This window comes from Anguilla rostrata, chromosome 6, assembly GCF_018555375.3.
Source record: "Anguilla rostrata isolate EN2019 chromosome 6, ASM1855537v3, whole genome shotgun sequence".
NCBI lineage: Eukaryota > Metazoa > Chordata > Actinopteri > Anguilliformes > Anguillidae > Anguilla > Anguilla rostrata.
This window is the reverse complement of record NC_057938.1, coordinates 40,386,372-40,408,700: the sequence shown is the minus strand read 5'-3', so window position 1 is coordinate 40,408,700 and position 22,329 is coordinate 40,386,372. Positions and strand designations below refer to the sequence as shown.

Genomic DNA, 22,329 nt, shown 5'->3' with positions numbered 1-22,329 from the left:
CCTTTGGCAAAAACACTACTATTATCTCACATATTATTAGTGTGGTTGCCTTAGGCAAGCACACTATTATTATCGCACATATTAGTATTCTTTATTATTCCACCCATTTTTTGGACCGCTACTCTGCCCACAGTTTTCGCACCACGTACACGTGCAATATGTCAAATTGAGCGGCTTCTTTGGGAATCGTGGGCTATTACTTCGTGGAAAGTTTCGCACGATTTTTGAGAAATATGACTTTCTATAAGCTTTCTAACTATGTATAATATGTCAAATTTTACTTTTGTAATACCGTTTCATATCCCAGCATATTGGAAAGTTTGGTCTAATTATAGCTGCATTACGCATTCAGTCTGTTGTAGCAGTGAAAGCAACGCTTTCTCACCCCAACGCGTTTGCTACAGACAGTACACAACTACACTTTCCTGTTTATGCACCTCTTGTTACAACAGAAGCTAGTAGTACTGGCTACCAGCCGATACTAATTCATAGAAGCTGTATTTAAAATTGCCATGTTAAATGCAACCTCTTTGTTACAATTCTGAAGCATTTTAGTATACTGGCTAACCAGTCCGAGTACTAATTTACCGAATAGAAGCTACATCCTTACAGTCAATGAGTTAAAATGCAACTATTTTAACATATATTCCTGAATCATTTTTGTTCTTGGAAATTCGGCTCATTTAACACGTAATAGGCTACAATCCTCTGTCAATGAGTTGATCTCTAAGGTAACATATTAAACTCTGAACTATGGAATGACCTCCCCGTGGAGGTCAACACTGCACTGAGACATGCACTGCGCTGAGACCCTCTCAGGCTGCCTCTCCCATCCCACCCTACCTCCCTGTAAATGACTGTAAGCTTAGGGTTGTAACTAGGTAGCTGTTTTTGTAGGTGACTTAGTTAATGCACCTGTCTTAACTACCGCTTGTATTTTTGCATAGACTGCATTGTTGCTGTTCTCGTTTGTGTTAGTGTTAAACAGTTTAACCTTCAGGGTCCAAGTTGAACTATGCGGTTGTTCCCTGCACTTGGACCGGTACTTCTCTCTAGGGTTTTCGTCATACTTGTTCCTGGTTATGGTTGTACACTTTGTTGTACGTCGCTCTGGATAAGAGCGTCTGCCAAATGCCTGTAATGTAATGTAATGAACTAGACAATTCCTGCAGAAATTGTGAAGTGTGGTTGCTGCTAATGCAAAGTCGACTTTGTGCTGAACAGAGTGAACAGTGTCTGTAGCATGAGCAGAGACAGAGTATTGTGTATGTGCTATAACATCACGGCAATAAATTTATTTGCGGCACAAATACACTGAGCTAAATTAACTCTTCATCATAACTTGATATCTCAGTGTTTTACTCATGGTGGTTGCTAGAACTCCAGAGCAACCACCTAGCAACACCCCAGATAACACCTAGAACACCCTAGCAACTGCCTAGAACTCCATAGCAACCTCCTAGCAACACCCTAGTAACCACGTAGAACACCCTAGCAACTGCCTCGAACTCCATAGCAACAACCTAGCAACCACCTATAACACCCTAGCCACCGCCTAGAACAACATAGCAACCACCTAGTAATGCTCTAGCAACCGCCTATAACTACCTAGCGACCACCTAGCAGCACCCTAGTAACCACCAAGAACACCCTAACAACCATCTAGAACTCCATAGCAACCACCTAGCAACACCTTATAAACTGCATATAACTCCATAGCAACCACCGAGCATACCCTAGCAACCATCTAGCAACACCCTAGCAACCTCCTAGAACCCCATAGCAACCACCTAGTAACACTAGCAACTGCCTAGAACTCCATAGCAACCACCTAGTAACACCCTAGAAACCACCTCAAACACCCTAGCAACCGCCTAGAACTCCATAGCAACCACCTAGCAACACCCTAACATCACCTTGAACTCCATAGCAACCAACCAAGTCATAGCAACCACTGAAACTTAAATCACCTGGTCATTGCCTAGCAAATGCAACGCTTACTCCGTGAGTTCACTAGCACATACACCAACTGCTCATGCCACAAACTACAACACCTGTCCCTAGCACAAGTCCTTGCAACAGGGAGCAACCACACTTCACAACTTCTGCAAATCTGCACACTTAGTTAGACTGCCTAAATTCATAGCAACTACTAGCACACCTAAATCAGTTGTGTTTTGTGCTGCAAACAATTTTTACCTATGTTTATAGTCCAACACAATTATTCTGCTCATCTACAGACACTGTTCACTCTGTTCACATCAAATGACTTTCATGGGAAACTTACATTTCTGAGGAAAGTTTCGCTGCACGATTTTTTAGAAATATGACTTTTTTTGGGCAATTTTTCCCATCGAGAATGAATGGGGAATGTGAGGTCATACATATGTGAGTGATGAACTTACAGCATTGGTCGGCTTTGCACACGTGATGCAGTCGACAGTAGCTTTTCATGTGGTTTATCTACTGGGAATTCAGAATCCAGAGATGGTGCTTATATCCCTTTTCGTCGTAATTACAGAAAACACACATTCGTAAACCTCAAATGCTTTATACCACAATGTAGATAAGACCTTGATGAAGACGTACATGCGCGGATTGTTTTGTTCAAACGAGGTTTCCTGGCGACCTATCCACCAGAAAGGATATAGCACAGGCAACGGGTCATAGCTGAATGCGGAAGTGAATACGATAAAAACGCTATTCCAAATACAAAATTACAAATGAAAACGCTGTCAGCTAGGTATATCAACAAACATATGGCTTAGGCATACCGAGAAGTCCTCAATAATAATAGTATTTCACAAGATATTACGCAAAATCATTGACAACGTTTCGTCAGGTGCAGGTGCAGTGAATGCCTTGAATGCGACGATGCGAAAACTTTCCGTTGACCTATAAACCGATATTCCAAAACCAAAATTAGACATGTTAAACATGGTTAGATAGCTTATACTCTCACCTACTGAATAAATGAATTCTCAATCAAGCCAGACTGTACTGAAAAGGGCAACAACGCCGTCAACAACACGTGTGCAGCAGCTTCTGGTCCGGTCTTACTCCAGAAAACGATGTCAGCTTGTACCACACATGTTGCTTTGGGTGTTGTCGAACTTAGTACAATCTGGCTTGATCTACACTTCTTCGATCCAATAGGTGACTGAATAGGCTTTCTAACTATGTATAATATGTCAAATTTTACCTTTGTAATACCGTTTTATATCCCAGCGTATTGGAAATGTTGGTCTCATTATAGCTGCATTACGCATTCAGTCTTTGGTTGCAGTGATAGCAACACTTTCTTACCCCAACGCGTTTGCTACAGACAGTACACAACTACACTTGCCTGTTGATGCACCCCTCGTTACAACAGAAGCTAGTAGTACTGGCTACCAGCGGATACTTATTCACCTATTTCTCGCCTCATTTTCGTTCTTAGAAATTCGGCTCGGCTAACACGTAATAGGCTACTATCCTCTGTCTATGAGTTGGTCTCTCAGGTAACAGATTAAACTCTGAATTACAGCCCAATTAAATGTTTTTAGTTGTATGGTTAAAATGAGCTGAAATTCACACAAAACCATAAATCAATCAAATTAATCTCCCTAGCCCTGTCTTGCTTTTCTTACATGGTGTGATCACGCCGTGTAGACATAGGGTTTTTCCAAGACCCTCTGAACATGCCAGCTAGCTTTATGATTCGCCGTCACTTGTCACCGCATACCGTGAGTAAAACACTGAGATCTCAAATTTTGATGAAGGGATAATTTAGCTATATATATATATATATATATATATATATATATATGTCGCAAATCAACTCGTTGCCGTGATGTTATAGCATGTACACAATTTTCTGTCTCTGCTTATACTACATAAACTGTTCACTCTATTCAGCACAAAGTCAACTTTGCATTGGCGGCAACCACACTTCACAATTTCTGCTGGAATCGTGAGTTTATATATACAATTTTAGGATGCCAATGTTTTAGTGACAATTTTGTAAAGATGGGAGGTAAAACTGGCTTGGGGGTCCTATGCATTTTGTAAGTCCACTGACAACACAAATCACTGCAAAGTCAGTAGCCTATCCTTAACATGGGAATAGTACATCCAATGAAATTATGTTTCTAACGGTGTATAGGTTGTTAGGCTTACATAAAAGGACAAGCAATGTTCCTCCGGCATTAAAACAAAAACAAAACAAAAAAACAATACACATCCGGAAAAAAGTTATTGAGATTTTATACCTAAAACAATTGTCGTTTTACAACATTTTTTTTTTTTTTTGCAATGCCTATGTCTAAACAGAACACTCGGCATTTGGAGGTCTTGGAAGAAATCACTCATCTGAGTGAATATTTTTGAAGACAGCTTTGACTTCACAGCAGAGGGCATGTTCAGTGATAGTGCGCTTCTAAATATATTCTCTAAATATTTTTATTATTATTCAGTACACTTATAAACAAGGGGTTCCTATGATTTTGAATAATAAATGTAGCGTGTGAAATTGAGGGATGTTGATGGGGTGGGGTATATGACTAAAACTTCAATCAATGGACCTCAATCCATTGATTAGTAAACTAGATAGCTAATGTAGTTTTTGCTAAAATCTTTCAGACCTGCTGCTGGTGGCAAGGGGAGGTCAAGGAGAGCAAGTGGAGGGTGAGAGTGACAGGCACATGGAAAGTGAGCTAATTTCATAACACATATTCCACAAGCATAGTATACAATATATAAGATTTTACACCTCTAAAGACACATAATATCAATTTGGAATATCCAAATTGCCTTTTTGGAGACCCATTTAGACATAGCTTAGAAAAAACAATGCTGAATAATAATTTTTAGTGGTATTTAGTCATCAGATTTTAACCTGGATTTGTCTAGCATTGTGGTTGTAGCTCCACTGTGTTTTCCTATATTAAAGACATACAATGCTGGATTTCTTTCCTTGCTTTGCTATGGGTTTGCAATAAAAAAGGTCTCCTCTTCCATTCTCAACCCTGCCTAATCCCCCAAGATGACGAAGCTCACGCACCAACAAAACAACTAGATATTTTGCTTGGACTTCTATGTTGGTAGCTTTATAACATTGTATTGCAGACTGTTGGAATCATGCCTCTTTCAAAAATACAGCATTGGCTGCAGTCATACCAGTTGGGCAGTCACATGTATGCAAAAATCCTGGACCCCCTCTTCACTCTCATATACAGCAAAGTTACAGGGTAGCTTAATGGTGATAGAAAGGACCTACATACGCTAGCCACTGCTAGCACACCACCAGCAGGTTTCAGTTTGCTCTAGACTTCCTGGAAGCATGGCAAAACTCAATAATGTAAGCATGCATACTCACAAACACACTGAGTCATTGTCATTACTACTATTATTTGCATCGTTACATAGTCTAGCTTTGTTGTATCTATTGCAGCAAAGTCATATGCCACTCGTAGCTCGTAGTCAAAGCTTGATGGGAGACCACCTTCCCCATTCAGCAGATAGGGTTGTAGTCAAGAAGATCGGTCTACCACTCAACCCCGTTGAATTAATGGCACACAACCTTAAATATGGATTTATTGAAAAATGCAATGTGTCTCTCTGACCATGGATAGTAGTCTATAGTAGTCAAACTGCAGTCGTATCCAGAAAAAAATACCTAGCCTAACAGGATAGTAGGATTTTCTGATGGATGGACTCATCCCTATTGCTTAGCTAACGATAGCTAACTAGCCCATATGAGCCGAGAGAAGTGGATTGGAATCTTGACTTAAGTATTACTTTGTAAAATATCTGACCCACAGCAAATTCTTGGGCCATCATGGTCAGCCAGCTACTTTAATGTTGCCAAACATAACTGAATTTAGCTTGCTAATAATGGCAGCTGTCTAACATTTGCCAGCAGCCATACCACCACGCACTCTGCTCCTGCCAACTGGCTGAAGCTAAGCAAGTGTGGGCTTGGTTAGTACTTGGATGTGAGACCACCAGGGAATACTGAGTTGCTGCTGGTAGTGGTGTTGGTGGGCCAGCAGGGGGCAATCTTCCTTCTGATCAAATAAACCCCAATGCCCCAGTGCAGTGACGGGGACACTGTGCTGTAGGAGATGCCGTCTTTCGGATGAGACGTTAAACCGAGGTCCTGGCTCACTGTGGTCACTAAACATCCCATGACACTTATCGCAAAGATTAGGGGGTTCCCGGGTGTCCTGGCTAAAATCCCAGATCTGGCTCTCGCAAAAAGTTGCCACCTAATCATCCCCTGATTTAATTGCCTAAAAAAATGTTCTCTCCCTCCAGTGGAGCTGCTCAGTGGCCAACAATAGAGGATTGTGGTTGTACTGGGCAGCTTCCAGGTGTGAATGTATACGAGTGTGAAGCAGAGTGTTGCTGCAAAAGAGCATCCATGCTCAGCCAACCTACCTTGGGTAAATAAAGGTTAAATAAAAAACAAAGAAAAAACATTACCAAATGGTGACCAGCCACCGGGTTAGTGTTAGGTTAGACACTAAGAAAGACTTTATGTCTCCAACACAAACCCAGCTGAAACCACAGGCTGAAACCATAGAGGGTGAAACGCACTACTATAGCCAATTGATACACGTTTCCTCTTCTTCTCCTTCTTTTTCTACTCGCCATCCTTTTAAGATTTCACCAACAAAATAAAAAAGGTCAAACCCAGAAATGTTCCATACAATTTTTAAATAACAAATACAGGCAGAAAAAATAGGATTGGGCAGAAGTGCACACAGACAGATTTCTGGTACAGTAATGACTGAGCATGGTTGTTTTGTAATATTTTCAAAGTGAAAATCCTGCAAAGTATGCCTTTAATTCAAATAACATATCCCTGTTATTTGATTGTGGGTGTGTTTATATGATTCGCTAGTTTTATTATTCTATAAGAGCACTGACTGGCTGTGGGGAAAAAAATTCCCTCTGGTAATCTGCTAATCATAATTTAAATTGGTCAATTGTGTTAATTACCTATTTACTTTTGAATCATAAAGTATGTTGGCAGAACCATGTGGACTTATCCACAGATGAAATATATTTCAAGTTGTTATGTAGTCTTACTCCACAATCTCCGCAATCTGCATGCAGCAGGTCTCCAAAGCATCAATGAATCGAATAGACCGGAATCGCCCTCTAGTGTAGGCTCTTTGAATTGATAAAGAATTGCCTGTCAGTGCTGATGTTGTACACTGCTCCTCAACGCTGGCACTATGGCCATATTCTGTTCCCTGATTTCAATTATCAGTCGACTAAAATAATTTGTTCTGATTAAGATGATATTCATTTAGAATCTCTAATCTGTCATATATTCTTTATGTAAGAAACGTGCAACACTCAGCTGTTGATCAAACATTTTTTGTGTAAATGCCTGATCTAAAAACTTGACTGTCTTAATTAGACAGAATTCTTTAATGAATTGTTTTAGATCTCATGTGACCAGTAACCACTCCTAATCAGTTACTTGATTACCTGTCTTAGTTGATAACCCATTTTAAAAGGAAAGCTCATTTTTGGGGTTTTTATATATATATATAATTTCAGTTAGTATGTTAAATTGGTCTAGAAAGATTTTGTGTGCAATGAATGGAACTTTAGCTATTTTTAAAAGAAATACACATATTTACAAATGTGTGAAATAGTTTATTCTATTAGAAAATATTGTGTTTGATATTTTCATGTTTCAAATTATTTTGCACAATATATCAAAGTGGTCACATTCACGTGAACAGAAAACCCATTTTAATTCATGATTTGATATCGTCGGTCATCAATTTAAAGCGCATCGCTAGACTGCTCACAACTTGGCTTGAAAATGTCTATACACGTGTCCTCATCATGGTCTCTTGTACGCATTCATTTTAAGAACTACACGTCCCGAAGTTTCTTCGTGGAAAACACAAATCGCTATTTGTTGCCTGGAAGCGGCAAGAGCGTGGGGCTTGCTGGGAAGTATCGTCTGAAAGCAGTCGGTTCTGCGTAAATACTACTCCGACATGGAGCTGTTCTGAACTACTATTCCCTCGTACTTGTTGAGAGTCGCTGAAGCGTGTCACGGGTTTGTAAATGTCCGTGTGTGCCAGTCACGTGTAGAGAGAGTCCGTTGATCTCGTTCCGTCCCTGCAGTCGTACTTGCTTAGGGTGTTCGTGTCGTTTAGGTTTCTGGATATTTAATTTTGTTTTTAGGCCCTGCTATTACCTATATTAATTATTTTTCAGAAAAATGAGTGACAACGATGATATCGAAGTCGATAGTGACGTGAGTAGAAGATTCATACTTTGTATTTGAAATCTAATGAACAAGCTACATAGTTACCTAGCCAGTCAGAGGTACGTAGCTAGCCAGCTAGCTATACGCGTAGCTCTCTTAACTAAATCGTGAGAATAAGAACGCCTTGTGCTTTTCTATTTTTGATCTTGTGACTACTGCTTGGTAGTTAGATTAAAGAAGAGATCGACAGCCTTCAAAACGTATCCAACGGGGTTTCGTTTCGCATAACTAATGCTAGCTAACGAACGTTACAGACGATGTGCTTCAGATGATCAACTAACTAACTAGCTAGCTAGACACACATTTGCCACTAGGAAGCTAGTCTAAATAATTTATTATTAACGTTTCTTACAATTATACAATTGCACTTTTCTGTTCTGTTTTTTTACAGGAAGAATCACCGAGATTTCACTCTGTGGTGCGTAATTTTCGGAGAGATTTGTCCAGTTTAGATTTAACCAGGAAAATAGGTCCTGTAATGAAATTTCATTTCAAATAATTTCCGGGTGGGTAAAAAGGAAATAGCATTGCCAATTGAGTCGGCGGTGCGGTGCTGAAACCGAGGCACTTCTGCCTGGGCCACGGAAGAGCAGCTTGAACTAGCTAGGGAGACCCTGTCTTGTTTGTTGCTATTGCTAAACGAGGTTGAACTTCTGGTTAGCAAGCTAGCTACATCTACAAAGGCCAGTGCAGAGGCGTATGGTGTGGGGGGTGGGGGGGAGCATACATCCTAGCATGGGTTTCTTGAAATTATCTCCCTACGTTATAACCAGACAGTTGTCACATGCATCTATGTTTATAGGTATTTCATAATGTATGTTCTGCGTCCATTAATTGTTTTTGTTTTAGAATATTCGTCTGCACGAAATTGCAATTCCATCCCACAAGGCACAGCGCGCCCTATATTTAGACTATTATTGTGGCTGTCGATTTCTCCCGCAACCCCAGGAAGCTATCTCGCGGATTTCTTCGGTGTTAATTAACTAGTCTAGCTAGCTAGACAGTGTTAGCTGTTTGGCCAGTCAACCAGCACCCACACGCAGCTTTTTCTAGTTTGAGTGGATCGTCATGCACTAGTCGGCTCTGTGTTAATCACGGATTACAAGTCAGATCGTGCTGCATATAACGTGGCAGCGGCAATGCAACGTCCAGTACTCTTCTAAACTGAATTCAGTATCACAACACGAACTAGTGTTTTCCAGACTGATGGCCTGACAAGCCTAACAATTTTTTTGACCTAGCTTGCTAGCTGGCTAGTTAAGATAGTAATTGAAAATTGTATGTTGTGGTTCAGGCAACAAGCAAAACCAGTGTATTGCTGTCACGAGAGATAATGAATACCAAGTAATCAACTTGGACGACGGGTGTTAAACTGAAATAGATTCTTTTATACGTGTGGCCATGTATTTGTCGAAATTTGAAGTTGTCCTGATTTCTCCCCTTCTCCATTTGCCTGAAATTATATGATTATAATGTATAAATTTACAGCCGACATACAGAGGTGCTTTTACATAGCTGTGAATGTTTTAGGTCAGTTGGTAAACCTTATACAAGCATGAGTAACTTAATTTATTATAATGTTTCCTGTGTTTATAGACGCAAACATAATAGCACTATGCTGCTCTACAAAGACTAACTGCAGTAACTACGCAAAGGGGAAAAACTGAGAAAAGTGTTTTAACTGGCCAGCCAAATGGGTTATAGGTATATAAGTGATATTGCACTAATTGTACATGTATTCATGAGGTAATTTTAATGCCCAAAAACCATTACAGCTGGCCAATTAAAACACTTTAAAGCCATTTTTCTCAGTTTTACCCTTTGCCTAGTTACTGCAGTTAGGCTTTGTAGGGCAGTATGGATCTTGAGTTAAAGTAGCTTTCCATGTATGAATGCACTCAGCATTCTGCCTATACAATGAAGCTAAACATACTCACCAGGGGTTGCTCTTTGTCACTGACCCAGTTGCGTTTTACAGTCGCACTGTATGGGACACAGCATAGTAAAATGTTGCTCAATCGCAATCCTTTAGCTATTCTTTCTGACACGCCCTGTCCCGCAGGTCTGAGTGCTCACGCATGTCGTGTGGCACGGTGGCAGACTGAGGCACAGGGCTTCAGCTTGGCGTTACCTGTAAATTGCTTTGCTGTTAATAGTGTTCCCTTTCTCTGCTGTCAACAGCACTTGAGAAACATGCCTTTTCTACACCAGGTGCCACATTAGGTGGACAGGACTTGGTACGGGCCTGTAGAGTGTTATTTAGAAGCTGAAGTGCCTCCTTTATATACATAAGTCATCCTTGGAGAATTTGTTGATAACCAAAGTACAACCTGCCCAGTCACTCAATTTTTTGGCAAGAAGTTTTGCTGAAGAAACTGCATTCGGTACACTGTGTTTTTGGAGGTTCGTTGACAACTAATTGAGAACACAGTGATAGTCATACAGCACTGAAGGTAAACTTCTAAAAATATCTTACAATAATACAAGGATAGTACAGGGAAAGGGCAATGGGAGACCTCGATAGGGCGAGTCAATCTTATCGTAGATTCACTCGAAAGACTGGATGTCTCGGAAAATGTTATATATATGAAGCAAAAATGTGTGTATTTGTATATGCATGCGCGCACACACTTGCACACATACATTATCTCAGACTTTCAAAATGTGCAGTTCACTGACCGAACAATGTACAAAACCAGAAGTACCACTAGGAGTAGTACCCTATCAAGCTCCTTATCATTAATGCCTTTCACACACAGAACCCAAAACATTGTCAGGTTCATTTATCCGGGTTAGGTTATGGTTTTCCCCATTCACACACAGGTCTCCTATATAGAAAAATGTCATGTCAAGTCTCTTCACATATGTCATGACCATTCCAGATAGATTAGGCTAGACAGGATGTCTGCCCTCTAAAGCAACGCAGGACAAATATTAACGTTTCGTTAGTTCATCTTTAAAAAGGCCAAATATTTATTTGAATAATAGTTTTAGCAGCAATGTGAATCCTGTTGGCGCAACACAGTTGAAGAATAATAATTAAAAAATTATTTGGTTACACCTTCAGCCAGTATACCTCAGTTAAATGATCCCAAATAACGACGTTAGATAACCAAAGGAAATTTGGTTTGTCAGCTAAAAAAATCAATACTTATATGTAGAGTTGTTTTTGGTAAAATGCAACAAAAATAATTCTGCTCTCCAGGTTCATAACTAGGTATACTTTCCATTGATGTGTGGTGCTAGCCAACAATTATTACCAGGGAGAAGTATTGCATTGCACAAAAGCAATTTTGTAATGGTGTTGTTACATAGACTAAGCCATGTATAGCAAGGACAGAAACACTGTTTATTAAATTAAAATAAATAAAATGTTCCTCACAAAATCACACAATACAGCTCCAAAATCTTCTATGTGCAATGTTTCATATTTGTGCAAGAATTGTTGAGAAGGCAGAGTCCGTAGAGTATTTAAGAAGTTGTACCAGACACTAAAGTTCTCGCATGAGAATGTTGTTGCGTGCTTTATCTGGAAATGTTGCTGCTTTCGTTCACACTCGAGTTCTGGGAGAAGATTTCCATAAATCTTACGAGGTCCCAATCCGGCAAATTGGAAATTTGACTCTGGCTCCGTTTGCATGTGATGCTGGCAGAACATTTAGTTTAGTTTTATTGTCCTCTTGCCAGGGAAATTATTTTTCATAGTCATGTGTTCAATACATACATTTACGGGTTTAGGTGAATACATGAACACACATACACGCACGCAAATGTTTCTGCATTTGGCGCTTTGTAGCCACCTGGTATTTTCAGATAGCTGGCAATTATCGGACATGTTGTACACTACTTGGTAGAACAAAGGGCTTTGGAAATGTTATGACAAAACAGGTTGTCCCAGGACCTAATGCAATCTCGTGCAGATGCAATGCAGAAGTAGGGTGTGGTCATTTGAGACCGCACGAAAGACTCTGCTATTGATTGTACCACCACTGCGTAAGAAAATTTTTTTGGAAAAAATAAGTTGATCTTTTTAAAAACATTCAGTTTATTATTATAGTGCTTTCATGTGTGAATGTTTTCCAGAGAGCACTTTATCCCTTCCCTGTGAGATTCTGTCTCCTGACTGACTTTTATTGAAGTGCTGAGTGTTGACGTGCATCTGCTGATTGTGATCGGTTGGTTTTGGTTTTGTTTCCTGACTGCGCATCGCCCCGTGCATTCAGTTTCTATATGACCTGTGGCGAAGCCCAGACCGCAGACTGGTTGTTAGATGGGTGTGGCCAAACGGGTCTGGCAGCTGTTGGTAATTTCTCTCGGCCTGGCCAATTCCATGTGACTTGAGTATTTACATTAGTAGTATGGAAACCCTGTACCGCTGTAGCATGACACTCTCAAATTGACTCTGTCAGAATTTGCCAGCTTGGTTTGGAGTTTGAGGGCATTAGAGTGAGCACATGTACAGAAAACATTTGTAAAGTGAAATACTTGCTCACTCTCAAAGCTTCAGTGCAGCTTTTTATTGGTGAAGATCCAGCTGGATCAAAATTTTATGTTTCTCAGTGAAAATAAACTTATCACTGGTTATCTATCTTACCTAGACAATAAATGCGGATATTGTTTGTAATGTTCACGTACATTCAAATATTCTTCAGTACCACTGTAGACTTGGAATAATGCTCCAGTGCCAATCTAATTTTCATTTATTTGACAAAAATATTGTTACAGAGCTTATCTAAATGTAGTCAAGTCATTATTTAAAGCTTCAACGAACAGGCTTTGAAAATAATAATTAAAAAAACCTATTTATGGATAATGTAGCCTGGCTGCAGAACTTTAATTATGCATTTACATTTACATTACATTTTAGGCATTTAGCTAACACTTGCAATTAGTGCATGAAGAAATAGGTCTAGGTTCTTAAAGGAGAAATATGGTATAATTATATATTTTTTGTATTTTCAGCATATCTTATGAAAAGATCAAAACCTACAATGTTTCTGTCCTACTCTCAGTACTATCTGACATTGTCCTACCCCACTTAGCGCTCAACCAGGAAGCTATTAATTAGAATTATGCACTAAAATAATTAAATATAGCTCAGGAAACATTTTCAGAAAATGCAGCCATCTCAAAAAACAGCACAGTTTTGTGCAGTTCTCCAGCACTATCCCAGATTTCCAGTGTGTGGCTGTTTTAGATCAGTGAAATAAATTCTACTGCCGACATTACTCCCATTAATAAAATAAAATCTCGTAATGACATTTTGTGTATTTTTGTGTCTTCTGCAGTAGCTTAACTGCACAAATCTGGCTCAGCCTAAGTCATATCTAGAAGGGAAATTAGGTTCTGTAAAGGACGGTGCAGTATGAAATGTTGATTGAAAACATTCAAGCTCATGCTTGCAGTAGAATGACCGTGTGAATTGAGGTAATTGACCCAAAAACTATAGTCAGTTTAACTACACCCAGAGTGACTAAAAACCCAACATTGAAAGCATCTCATTTTTGGCTGGCAGTAGAACTGCTAATACTGCAAAATTATTTCTCAGACCCGTAATTCTGTCTTCGCTTAATGAAAAGTCAAGCAGGCCTTGTGTTTGGCTGTTGATGTGTCCTTCAGCACAAAAGCAACAAAAATGGCAATGAATGAACCAGAGACAAACATGGTATTGTTGTCAGATAATTTATTGATATGTATTCATGTAGATGTATGTGAAGAACATGAATGGACTCTCCTATGTGAGTGAATGATAACTTGCCACCACCCACCAGACTACAAATCACATGCCTTCAATGTTATTTGACTAATAACTTATTCCCCAAACACATTTAGAAGCCTTAGTCTATAATTTACCAAAAATATCTATGAAATAACATTAAGAGAATAGTAAGTTACAAGCAATATTGATTGTTATTATGTGTTGCTCACATTATCCATTATCTTAGCTAATATTAACAGATAACAAGCTGAATCTACTAATTTGGTGGAAAATAATGAGCTAACTTGCTTTAAGTCACATTGTTTATTTGATTCAAATGTGCTATTCAGTATCAAAAATGCTGTTGATTATTCCTTCTTTACCTTTGAAAAGAGCATCACAGACAGTGAAAAACAGTGCTACTCTACGGTGCTGCTGCAACGTCTGGAACTATTGAGACTCTCCATGACCTGCCATTACTTTAAAGAAATGGCCCATTGGAGTGAACCAGAGCCAGAGAAAAGAGAGTGGCGTCAACTCCATAATATTATTATCTCGATGAACAGTTTTTGTGCTGATGTTGCTTCCAGAGGCAGTCTGGAACTCTGTAGTGAGTGTTAAAACCAAGGATATACGTCTGTGATCTGTATATGGTCTGTGAGCATGTGTGGCCTATCGCTTCGCGCCTGAGCAGTTGTCGCTACTGGACATTTCAACTTCATAATAACAGCACTTGCAGTTGTCCAGGCAGCTCGAGCAGGGCATACGTTTGACTGACTTGTTGGAAAGGTGGCATGCTAAAACAGTCACTGATCTCTTCAGTATGACCCATTCTGTTGCCAGTGTTTGTCCATGGAGATTGCATGGCTGTGTTCTTGATTTTATGCACCTGTTAGCAATGGGTGTGGCTGAAGTAGCTGAGCCAACAAATTAGAATGGGGTCCACATACCTTTAGCAATGTACTAGTTGTACGTCAGCTGGTACTATATATAGCCTAAGCTTTTGTGAACAAATGGCAGTAGGCCACCTATCAAATTTGTTATGAATGAACATAGACTAGCTAGCCAACTTATAAATTATCACTAGCTTTGAGCTGTGTAAACGGTAGGCTATATGTGTAAATGTAATAAATGAATCACTTTACACATAATAAATTCATGTGAGGAGCACTCGGAAGAATTAGTTTTTATTTAAAATTAAGCGCTAGTGTACTGTTCACGGGGCCCAAAAGTCTGAGGATGCTACCGACACTGATTGTTTCAGTTATTTATTAAGGGCTAATACAATTATTATACTTGACTTATACTTTTTATACGAGAATACATTTGTATTATACAAGTAAAAAATGTGTAGCTATTTATAATGCTAGCTGTTGTGACATTAATAGTCAGAATGGCAGATTATTATTTTATTATTTTTTTAATTGGGGGGAAAAGTATATTAGCAGAGTTTTGTAGCCGTAGCTTAGTATTTTCAGTGGAGCAGTGATGGCGTCCATCACACCACTCAATCATTCCCTAACTCTTATTATGAGGATAGTTACGATTTCAGTTCATTTTCAGTAGCACTGAAATGTTACTGCAGAAATGATCATTGTAGCAGTAAATTGGCTGTTTAAAACCTCGACTATGGACTATGGACTACCTTGGGCAGTGAGCCATTGAGCCCAGTCATGAGGAAAGTCGTTGTGCCCCGTCAGTCAACTAAATTATTCCTAGACAGTGACAAAAGCCAAGATTACTGAACTCTATCCTATGCGAGCAGCAACCCTGTGTGATATTATTGTGGGTGTACGTGAGGTGTACATGCGTGCTTGTGTGCACTGTCTGTTAACCGCTCCCCGGTCTCCTGTGTCGATGTTGAATTGGTCTCCGTGCTGTGCCTGGACAACCATGGCGAATGCTGCTGCATGCGTCCCCGTCATGTTTTGGAATGAAACCCGCGGCCCCATCCCGCGGTCCAGCCGGTTTAAGCGGTGCTGCCCTGGGGCCAGATTCCGTCCTTCCACAGCGCCTTATGGCCTTCGTCTCGAACACCTGAATCCCAGAGCGCCATTGCGTCTGATAACATTTGCTAGTTTCAGTAGCTAGTGGAACAAACGATAGCTTAACTGTGGCGTGAGACCTGGGCAAAAAACCAAATCTTTGGAGAATGACAACGAATGTGATTACATGCCCTGAATTTTCTTACTAAAATTAAACGGGTTATATGGTTTTTGGGGTTGGACAGACTCTGGCCCTCAGTCTGAACAGGAGCTTTGTGAAAGCGCCTGCAGGCATTTTTGATCCGAGTCACCGAGCTTTCACGCTAGCGACATGCTGTGGTTGAGCTCGCGGTGGCGGAGCGCACATGGCGGGCGGGCTCTCGCCGAGGACGCCGTGGTTCGTCCGGGCTGAAGGAACTGTGAATCTCTCGTTGCAGGCAGACAAACGAGCACATCACAATGCGCTGGAGCGCAAACGTAGGGACCACATCAAAGACAGCTTCCACAGTCTACGGGACTCTGTGCCTGCACTGCAAGGGGAGAAGGTTAGTGACGAAACCCGCTGCTCGCTTGACCTTCCAGCCCATTTTGTAAGTTACATGGAAGAGCTGACTTATTGTTATACTCTGTTACTTACCTGTTTGTTATTCAGTTTTAGCCATAATGCTTTTGCTAAAGAGAAGTAGCATATGGTATGTTTGCATGTTACCTGTTTTAATGAGCTGGATTTTAATGAATACATTTTAAGGATAAGTTACTATCACCTGGTCTGCTATCTGAATTTGCATTTGCAATGTAATGTACATTCATAATATGTGACTGCTCTGTCCTTTTCACTGTTAATTTAGCTACTAGGTAATTCTGTGCAATTCATAAACTCGTATTAGTCACATAAAAATGTTGCTTAAGTAGACTAAAAACAATTGTTAGTTCACTGAAGAATGAAATGTGGGAAAGTAATTATCCAATTGTGGCCAGAATTGAGGCTTTCTGTATCTGCCTGTTTGTGGTAAACCTGAGAACAGTCTGTTTACCCAGGCGTTCTATACCATAATTTCTATTCTGATCCCATTTGGAACTCCCAGTTCTATTAGCAAATCTGCAGGTTTGCATGTCCTGCAAACACTCAAATATTTGAACACAAGGAGATGAATGTCATAGAAGAGCACTTGCAGTGTGCCAGTCATCCTGAAGACAATGAGGCCTGGAACAGTAGGCCCAAAGCCTGGGGCTTTCCCAGATTCAGACCTCCCCCAGACTGGGGCTTCTCGGCGCGAGAACGAGAGCACAGGAAGCCAGCCAGATCGGATGCATGGGTGTTAACGATGTAGTTGTAAAAAGGATTCTGGGATAGTGTGTTGCCCTTTCTTTCATGGTCCTGGGCATTATGAAACCTAATGACAGGTTATTCTACTCGTTTTCCACACAGCTGTCTGATTTTCTTCTGGCAGTGCTCTGTTTTTAGTGTCAGGGAGGGGTGTGATCGTTTCTTGATGACCTCACTGCTCAGACTCCTGCTGAAATGAGCGTTTCGTACAGTTGAAAATCACTACACTGATCACGCCACCCTCTCACCACTTTGAAGGAGGCTCCTTTAGTTAGATTAATGAAATAGGCAGCTTTTAAACTAGTAAACTTTTAACTGCTTTGAAGCTAGTTTAACTATTGTAGCTCTTGTAACAAAGGTCAACTAATCAAACATGTGAAATAAAATGTTTTGAAGTAAAAAGTTTTAAGCTCAGATTAAGAACACGTTTCAGAATGTATATAGAAGGTGCTATAAGAGTCATTCTGAATAGGCGTGTTCAACGAAAAGTATAATGTGAATGGAATGTTGTTTTGATGCTCTATTCATATCAACAAGGCATGCGTTAGGTGCAGCTGGTTAGGTTGGCCAAGGTGTGCCTATGACGCTGCCTGTCGTTCAGTGTCTAATGTTAACCAAACCACTTACAAATTGATATTGAACCTACAATCGCGTTTGACCGTGAACAGAAGAGTTTCAGCCACTTTGTCTAACCTTATCTATTCAAGCCAGAATTTAAATACTGAGGCAGGCACCTTAAATACATGTACGGGCACCTTCTGTAGGCATGAAGTAGGTATACAAGCTGCTTTGGAGTTACTTCAAGTGTATTTTTGCTTTAAACCATGTGATTGCTTCTATACCTGCCATTCTAAATTCAGGAGGTCATCAGAACCTTCTAAAAAAATATATTTTTTAAAAAGAGCTTTAATTGCACACAAACCTTCTGGGCCACTTGAATTGAATTCATTAATTCCCTAAACCTGTAATTATCAAAAACTCCAGAAAGTGACCTATCACTGTGTACTCGCTATGCTCTGACACATTTCCATAGCCACACAAATGCTGGACGAGCTAGTGCCTGTCAGCGCTTTTTATTCTTCCGTGGCCACTTCCAGGCTTCAGTGGTGCTTTGGTTTCACCGTATGACTTCCCCAAACATGCTCTTTTGGCCCTTTTCATCCCATTGGTCCTAACCTGGGTCATTTGGGGTAAAGGGGGGGGGCACAGTCATGGTCAAGGTTGGTGTTATCAGAGGACACGTGTCATAAAAATGCTGAATTTCCATCGTACAGTCTCAAAATACTTGTACCGAGGCAAAAAGACACTTGCAGTAGTTCTGATAAATTGTCTAAGATGGGAAATTCAAGTTCAATATATTGTCATTAATGCCTAGTTCCAGTATGGCTTAAATATTTAATGTGTGTGCTGGAAAATATTTCATATGTGTGCTGAAAAATGATTAGACAGAATATGTACAGTACTGTGCAAAAGTCAGAGACCACCCTTTCTTTTATTCACTTTCCAGTGAAGACGGTCATTAAGTGCAAGTACTTATTTTCTTCAATGTCAGAAAACAGTACAGCAAACGGATATTTAACACAGAATTGCACAAAGACCTCCACAACTATGTACAAATATCAAATCTTTCAGTATACAGTTTGTCTACCCTTTGACTTTATCACAACTTCCATTCTTTTCGGGAGACTGGCTTTGAGGTTTTCTGGAGAGATCTGCAGAGAGATTTTTTCCATGCTCCTTGTAAACACTTCAGTCAAAGTAGTTGGTTGCATTTTCTGCTTCTCTCGATCCAAGTAATCCCAAACACAGTCAGTGATGTTAAGGACTGTTTTTTAGCCTGTTTTCCTTTCACTTTCACCTTTGTAATGCAGTTGAATTGTCTTATCTAATCTAATCAGAAATAAAGGTGTGTTGGTTGTTTGCATTCAAAAGGGACTCCAACATTCAGAATGTTCTAACAACATTGACTCTTTGGTAACAACTTTTGTTGGGTGGACACAGTAACTTGTTGATTAGAAGGATGAAAGTCTTCCAGTGGTAGTAGGGTGTACAAAACAGTGTACAAATACTGATAGATTTGGTATCATATGGTCTCTGACTTTTGCACAGTACTGTTGCCTTGTTGAATTTTGAACTGTGTGTTGAGGACAAGGCAAAGGTTTAATACCTTGATAAGTACAATGTAACCATGGTAAATGTTTAGCATGTTCATGAGGATGATACAGCCATGGTTAGTGTTTAGAAGTGTAGTATGAACAATGTTAACCTGGCATGTGTTCAACACTATAATAATAATGATAATAAAAATATAATAATAATGACAGCCATGGTAAATGCTGTGTGATGTGATGGGATGATGTAACCTTGCGTCATATTTTAGTTTATCATTTGTCGCTGACAGCAATCTATCAAACAGGCCTCCCGAGCTCAAATCCTAGACAAAGCCACAGAGTATATTCAGTACATGCGACGGAAAAACCACACCCACCAGCAGGACATCGACGACCTGAAGAGGCAGAACGCCCTGCTGGAGCAGCAAGGTGAGGGCATGGGATGCCTGCCACGCCCTTTTCCCCCCTCAGACTCAGGGGGTATCACTAGCAGTGTTAGCATGATACAGGTAGAGCTTCAGTGAATCTAAACATGGCACTTTGATGTACTAGTAAGCATTCGCACCAAGGTGCATATTTTTAATGCAGAGCCATTCTGTGTGTCTGAAGTTAGTCAGTCTTTGTTTTGTATCATGCCATTTACAGTCCTTTGAGGTAAAACAAAGCCAGAACATTTTGTCTTACTTGCTTTGGGTGACTAATGTGCAGAATTGCACTTGCTATCATAATTAAAGATGACTCAGGTCCTGTAACTGATATGCTATTTAAACTGTTTGGGGATCGGGAATACTTTTCTCAATGGGAAGAAGCATCTCATTTTACTCTACAGGAAGCCTTTTCTGATAGGGATTTTTAATGCGAGGCTTGTGGCGATTAGGAGTGGAAGTGTTGCGATGCCGATTGGAGGGGGAGGGCGGGTCACCTGACTGTGCTGTCGCCCCCCCCCCCTCAGTGCGCGCTCTGGAGAAGGTGAAGGGCTCCACGCAGCTCCAGGCCAGCTACTCCTCCTCCGACAGCAGCCTGTACACCAACCCCAAGGGCAGCGCCGTGTCGGCCTTCGACGGGGGGTCCGACTCCAGCTCCGAGTCCGAGCCGGAGGAGCCGCCCAACAGAAAGAAGCTACGGGTGGAGCCCAGCTAGGTCCGGGCCGGTGACCCCTCCCCCCCCCCACCCCACCCCACCCCACCCTCCTCTGGAAACTCCGCCCCTCCGGCCCCGCTCCACCCCACCGTGTGCTTCGACTAGACTCTGCTACCCCCCGTTTCAGTCGCTCTGACCTCCTCACGCTGGTGCGGGAGAGAGAGGGACGACCGTGAGACGGAAGAGCGACCGTAGAAATACACGTTGCTCTTTTGTTTTTCTTTTGCCTCTCTCTCTTTCTCTCTTTTCCCCCTCTCTCCCCGATGTTCCAGCAATCATTTGTCAGAAATGACAACTATCCAAAAAAAAAAAAAAAAAAAAAAAAAATCCAAGTGAGGCAGCTTTGCTATTTAAGGACTCAGTGCATTTGTATCCCAATAGGCACCCTCCCAATCACATAGAAGACTACAGCTACAAATACTGCAAGAACAAAACAGCCATGGGGGGTTTTTTACTGTAAAACCCCACGAAATGAACCTGTCGAAAGCGTGTAGAACTTGACTTGCCTACCTTAGAGAAATTGTCCAGACGAGCAGTTTTTAATATTTATACTTTTCCACAAAAGAATGTGAAGTTACTTTGAAACAAATGTAAACGTGTAAGAAACTCACCTCAGGCCCTGTATACGGCTGAAGTTTTTCATTTTTAAATTGTTTCCTAAGAAAAATAAAATTCCCTATATTGAAGGTGATGTATTGATAGAACTTCCAAATTGTACTTTACGTACCGTGCTGTCCCTTAGCTTGATCTAGTGAAGGACGTTAGATGGCCGAATAATTTAGGGTTCTGAATTATTTTTTTAAAAGCATCAATTACATATTTTTCACAGGTTCTTTAAAATGTTTTGTATATTGCGTTATTCTCATACCCCGTGAGAATATACTAATATGCTACATGTAGTTTTCCCAAGACACAAAATAGAATGCTGAATGTTATATCAATATTATTGAAGGTAGTTACCTTTATTTTATTTTTTCAGTAAAGAATAATTGTCCATGTCAGTGTTGTGTGCATTACACTGTAAACTTAAATGTTGCCGATTTCAACTCAACAGAACAAGTCCCCACAAAGCATTTTGCCGGTGCTGGGGACGTGTGCATCATTTTGTTTCCCTCCATTATTAGGACATGATTAGTGTGTACGGAATAGATTTTTGTTTGTCTGTGTCCATTCCATGGAAGTTACAGGTATGTTGTACATACTGCCAACAATTGTCTTGCAAGTTGAGGCCTACCTTTACAATGAGACTATAAATAAAACTATTTTATCCTTTTGAGGTGTCTTGTGGTGAAGCAATATGGGCACCGACTTCCGGAACGTTGAACTGTTGTAGACTTCCGGAACCTACTTTTTCACTTTTGAATATTTTGGGATTTTGCCACTATATACTTTCACACAGTTTGTGATTATTTGGCAGTGTGCACAATGTGGATATGTCCTCAGCCTTTTGCAGCGTTTGGAAGTTCTCTTCTGCTGTTCGATGCAGAAAGTGCATTACTTAAATTGAATGCGGTCCTTCTGAACTTTTAAAAAATAAAAATAAAATTCAATTCGACAAAAAGACAGCAGCGGTGGATGTATGGGGAAAGACACGGCATTGTGATACACGCTGAAAACTAAGCCAGGTGAGAATTGTGGTTTTGGGCCGTGCTCTGTGATGAGGTTAACCTTGGGACGATTATGGTGTGTGACTGAACTCTGGTTCCTGCCTAATTGGTGAGTGTATCCGATAATCGTACACTGTCTGTGGGTGTTGAGTGCAAGCCTATGCGAGTGCCAACAAGATT

At 40.5% G+C, this 22,329-nt stretch overlaps 1 protein-coding gene across 7 annotated transcripts; it reads left to right on the top strand.

The window, feature by feature from the left end:
* The first annotated feature begins 8,042 nt into the window (after window positions 1-8,042).
* LOC135257168 (protein max) lies at window positions 8,043-21,816 on the top strand. Of its 7 annotated transcripts, none has more exons than XM_064339634.1 (5): window positions 8,043-8,269; window positions 8,673-8,699; window positions 16,402-16,554; window positions 19,708-19,831; window positions 20,355-21,816. In XM_064339634.1, the coding sequence occupies exons 1-5, from the start codon at window positions 8,234-8,236 to the stop codon at window positions 20,540-20,542; spliced, it is 528 nt and encodes a 175-aa protein (XP_064195704.1). In that variant the 5' UTR covers window positions 8,043-8,233; the 3' UTR covers window positions 20,543-21,816. The 7 variants fall into 7 exon arrangements, with proteins under 7 accessions (XP_064195704.1, XP_064195703.1, XP_064195707.1 ...); XM_064339633.1 differs by having other exon boundaries at window positions 8,044-8,269; window positions 19,693-19,831; XM_064339637.1 differs by having other exon boundaries at window positions 8,050-8,269; window positions 16,402-16,509.
* The last annotated feature ends 513 nt before the right edge of the window (window positions 21,817-22,329 follow it).

What these genes read in the sequence shown, in the direction of transcription:
- LOC135257168 (XM_064339633.1), top strand. Translation starts at nt 8,234, where the DNA reads ATGAGTGACAACGATGATATCGAAGTCGATAGTGAC. An exon ending in TTGACCTTCCAGCCCATTTT is followed by an intron (nt 16,555 to 19,692) that starts GTAAGTTACATG and finishes TGTCGCTGACAG; the next exon opens with CAATCTATCAAACAGGCCTC. An exon ending in CGCCCTGCTGGAGCAGCAAG is followed by an intron (nt 19,832 to 20,354) that starts GTGAGGGCATGG and finishes CCCCCCCCTCAG; the next exon opens with TGCGCGCTCTGGAGAAGGTG.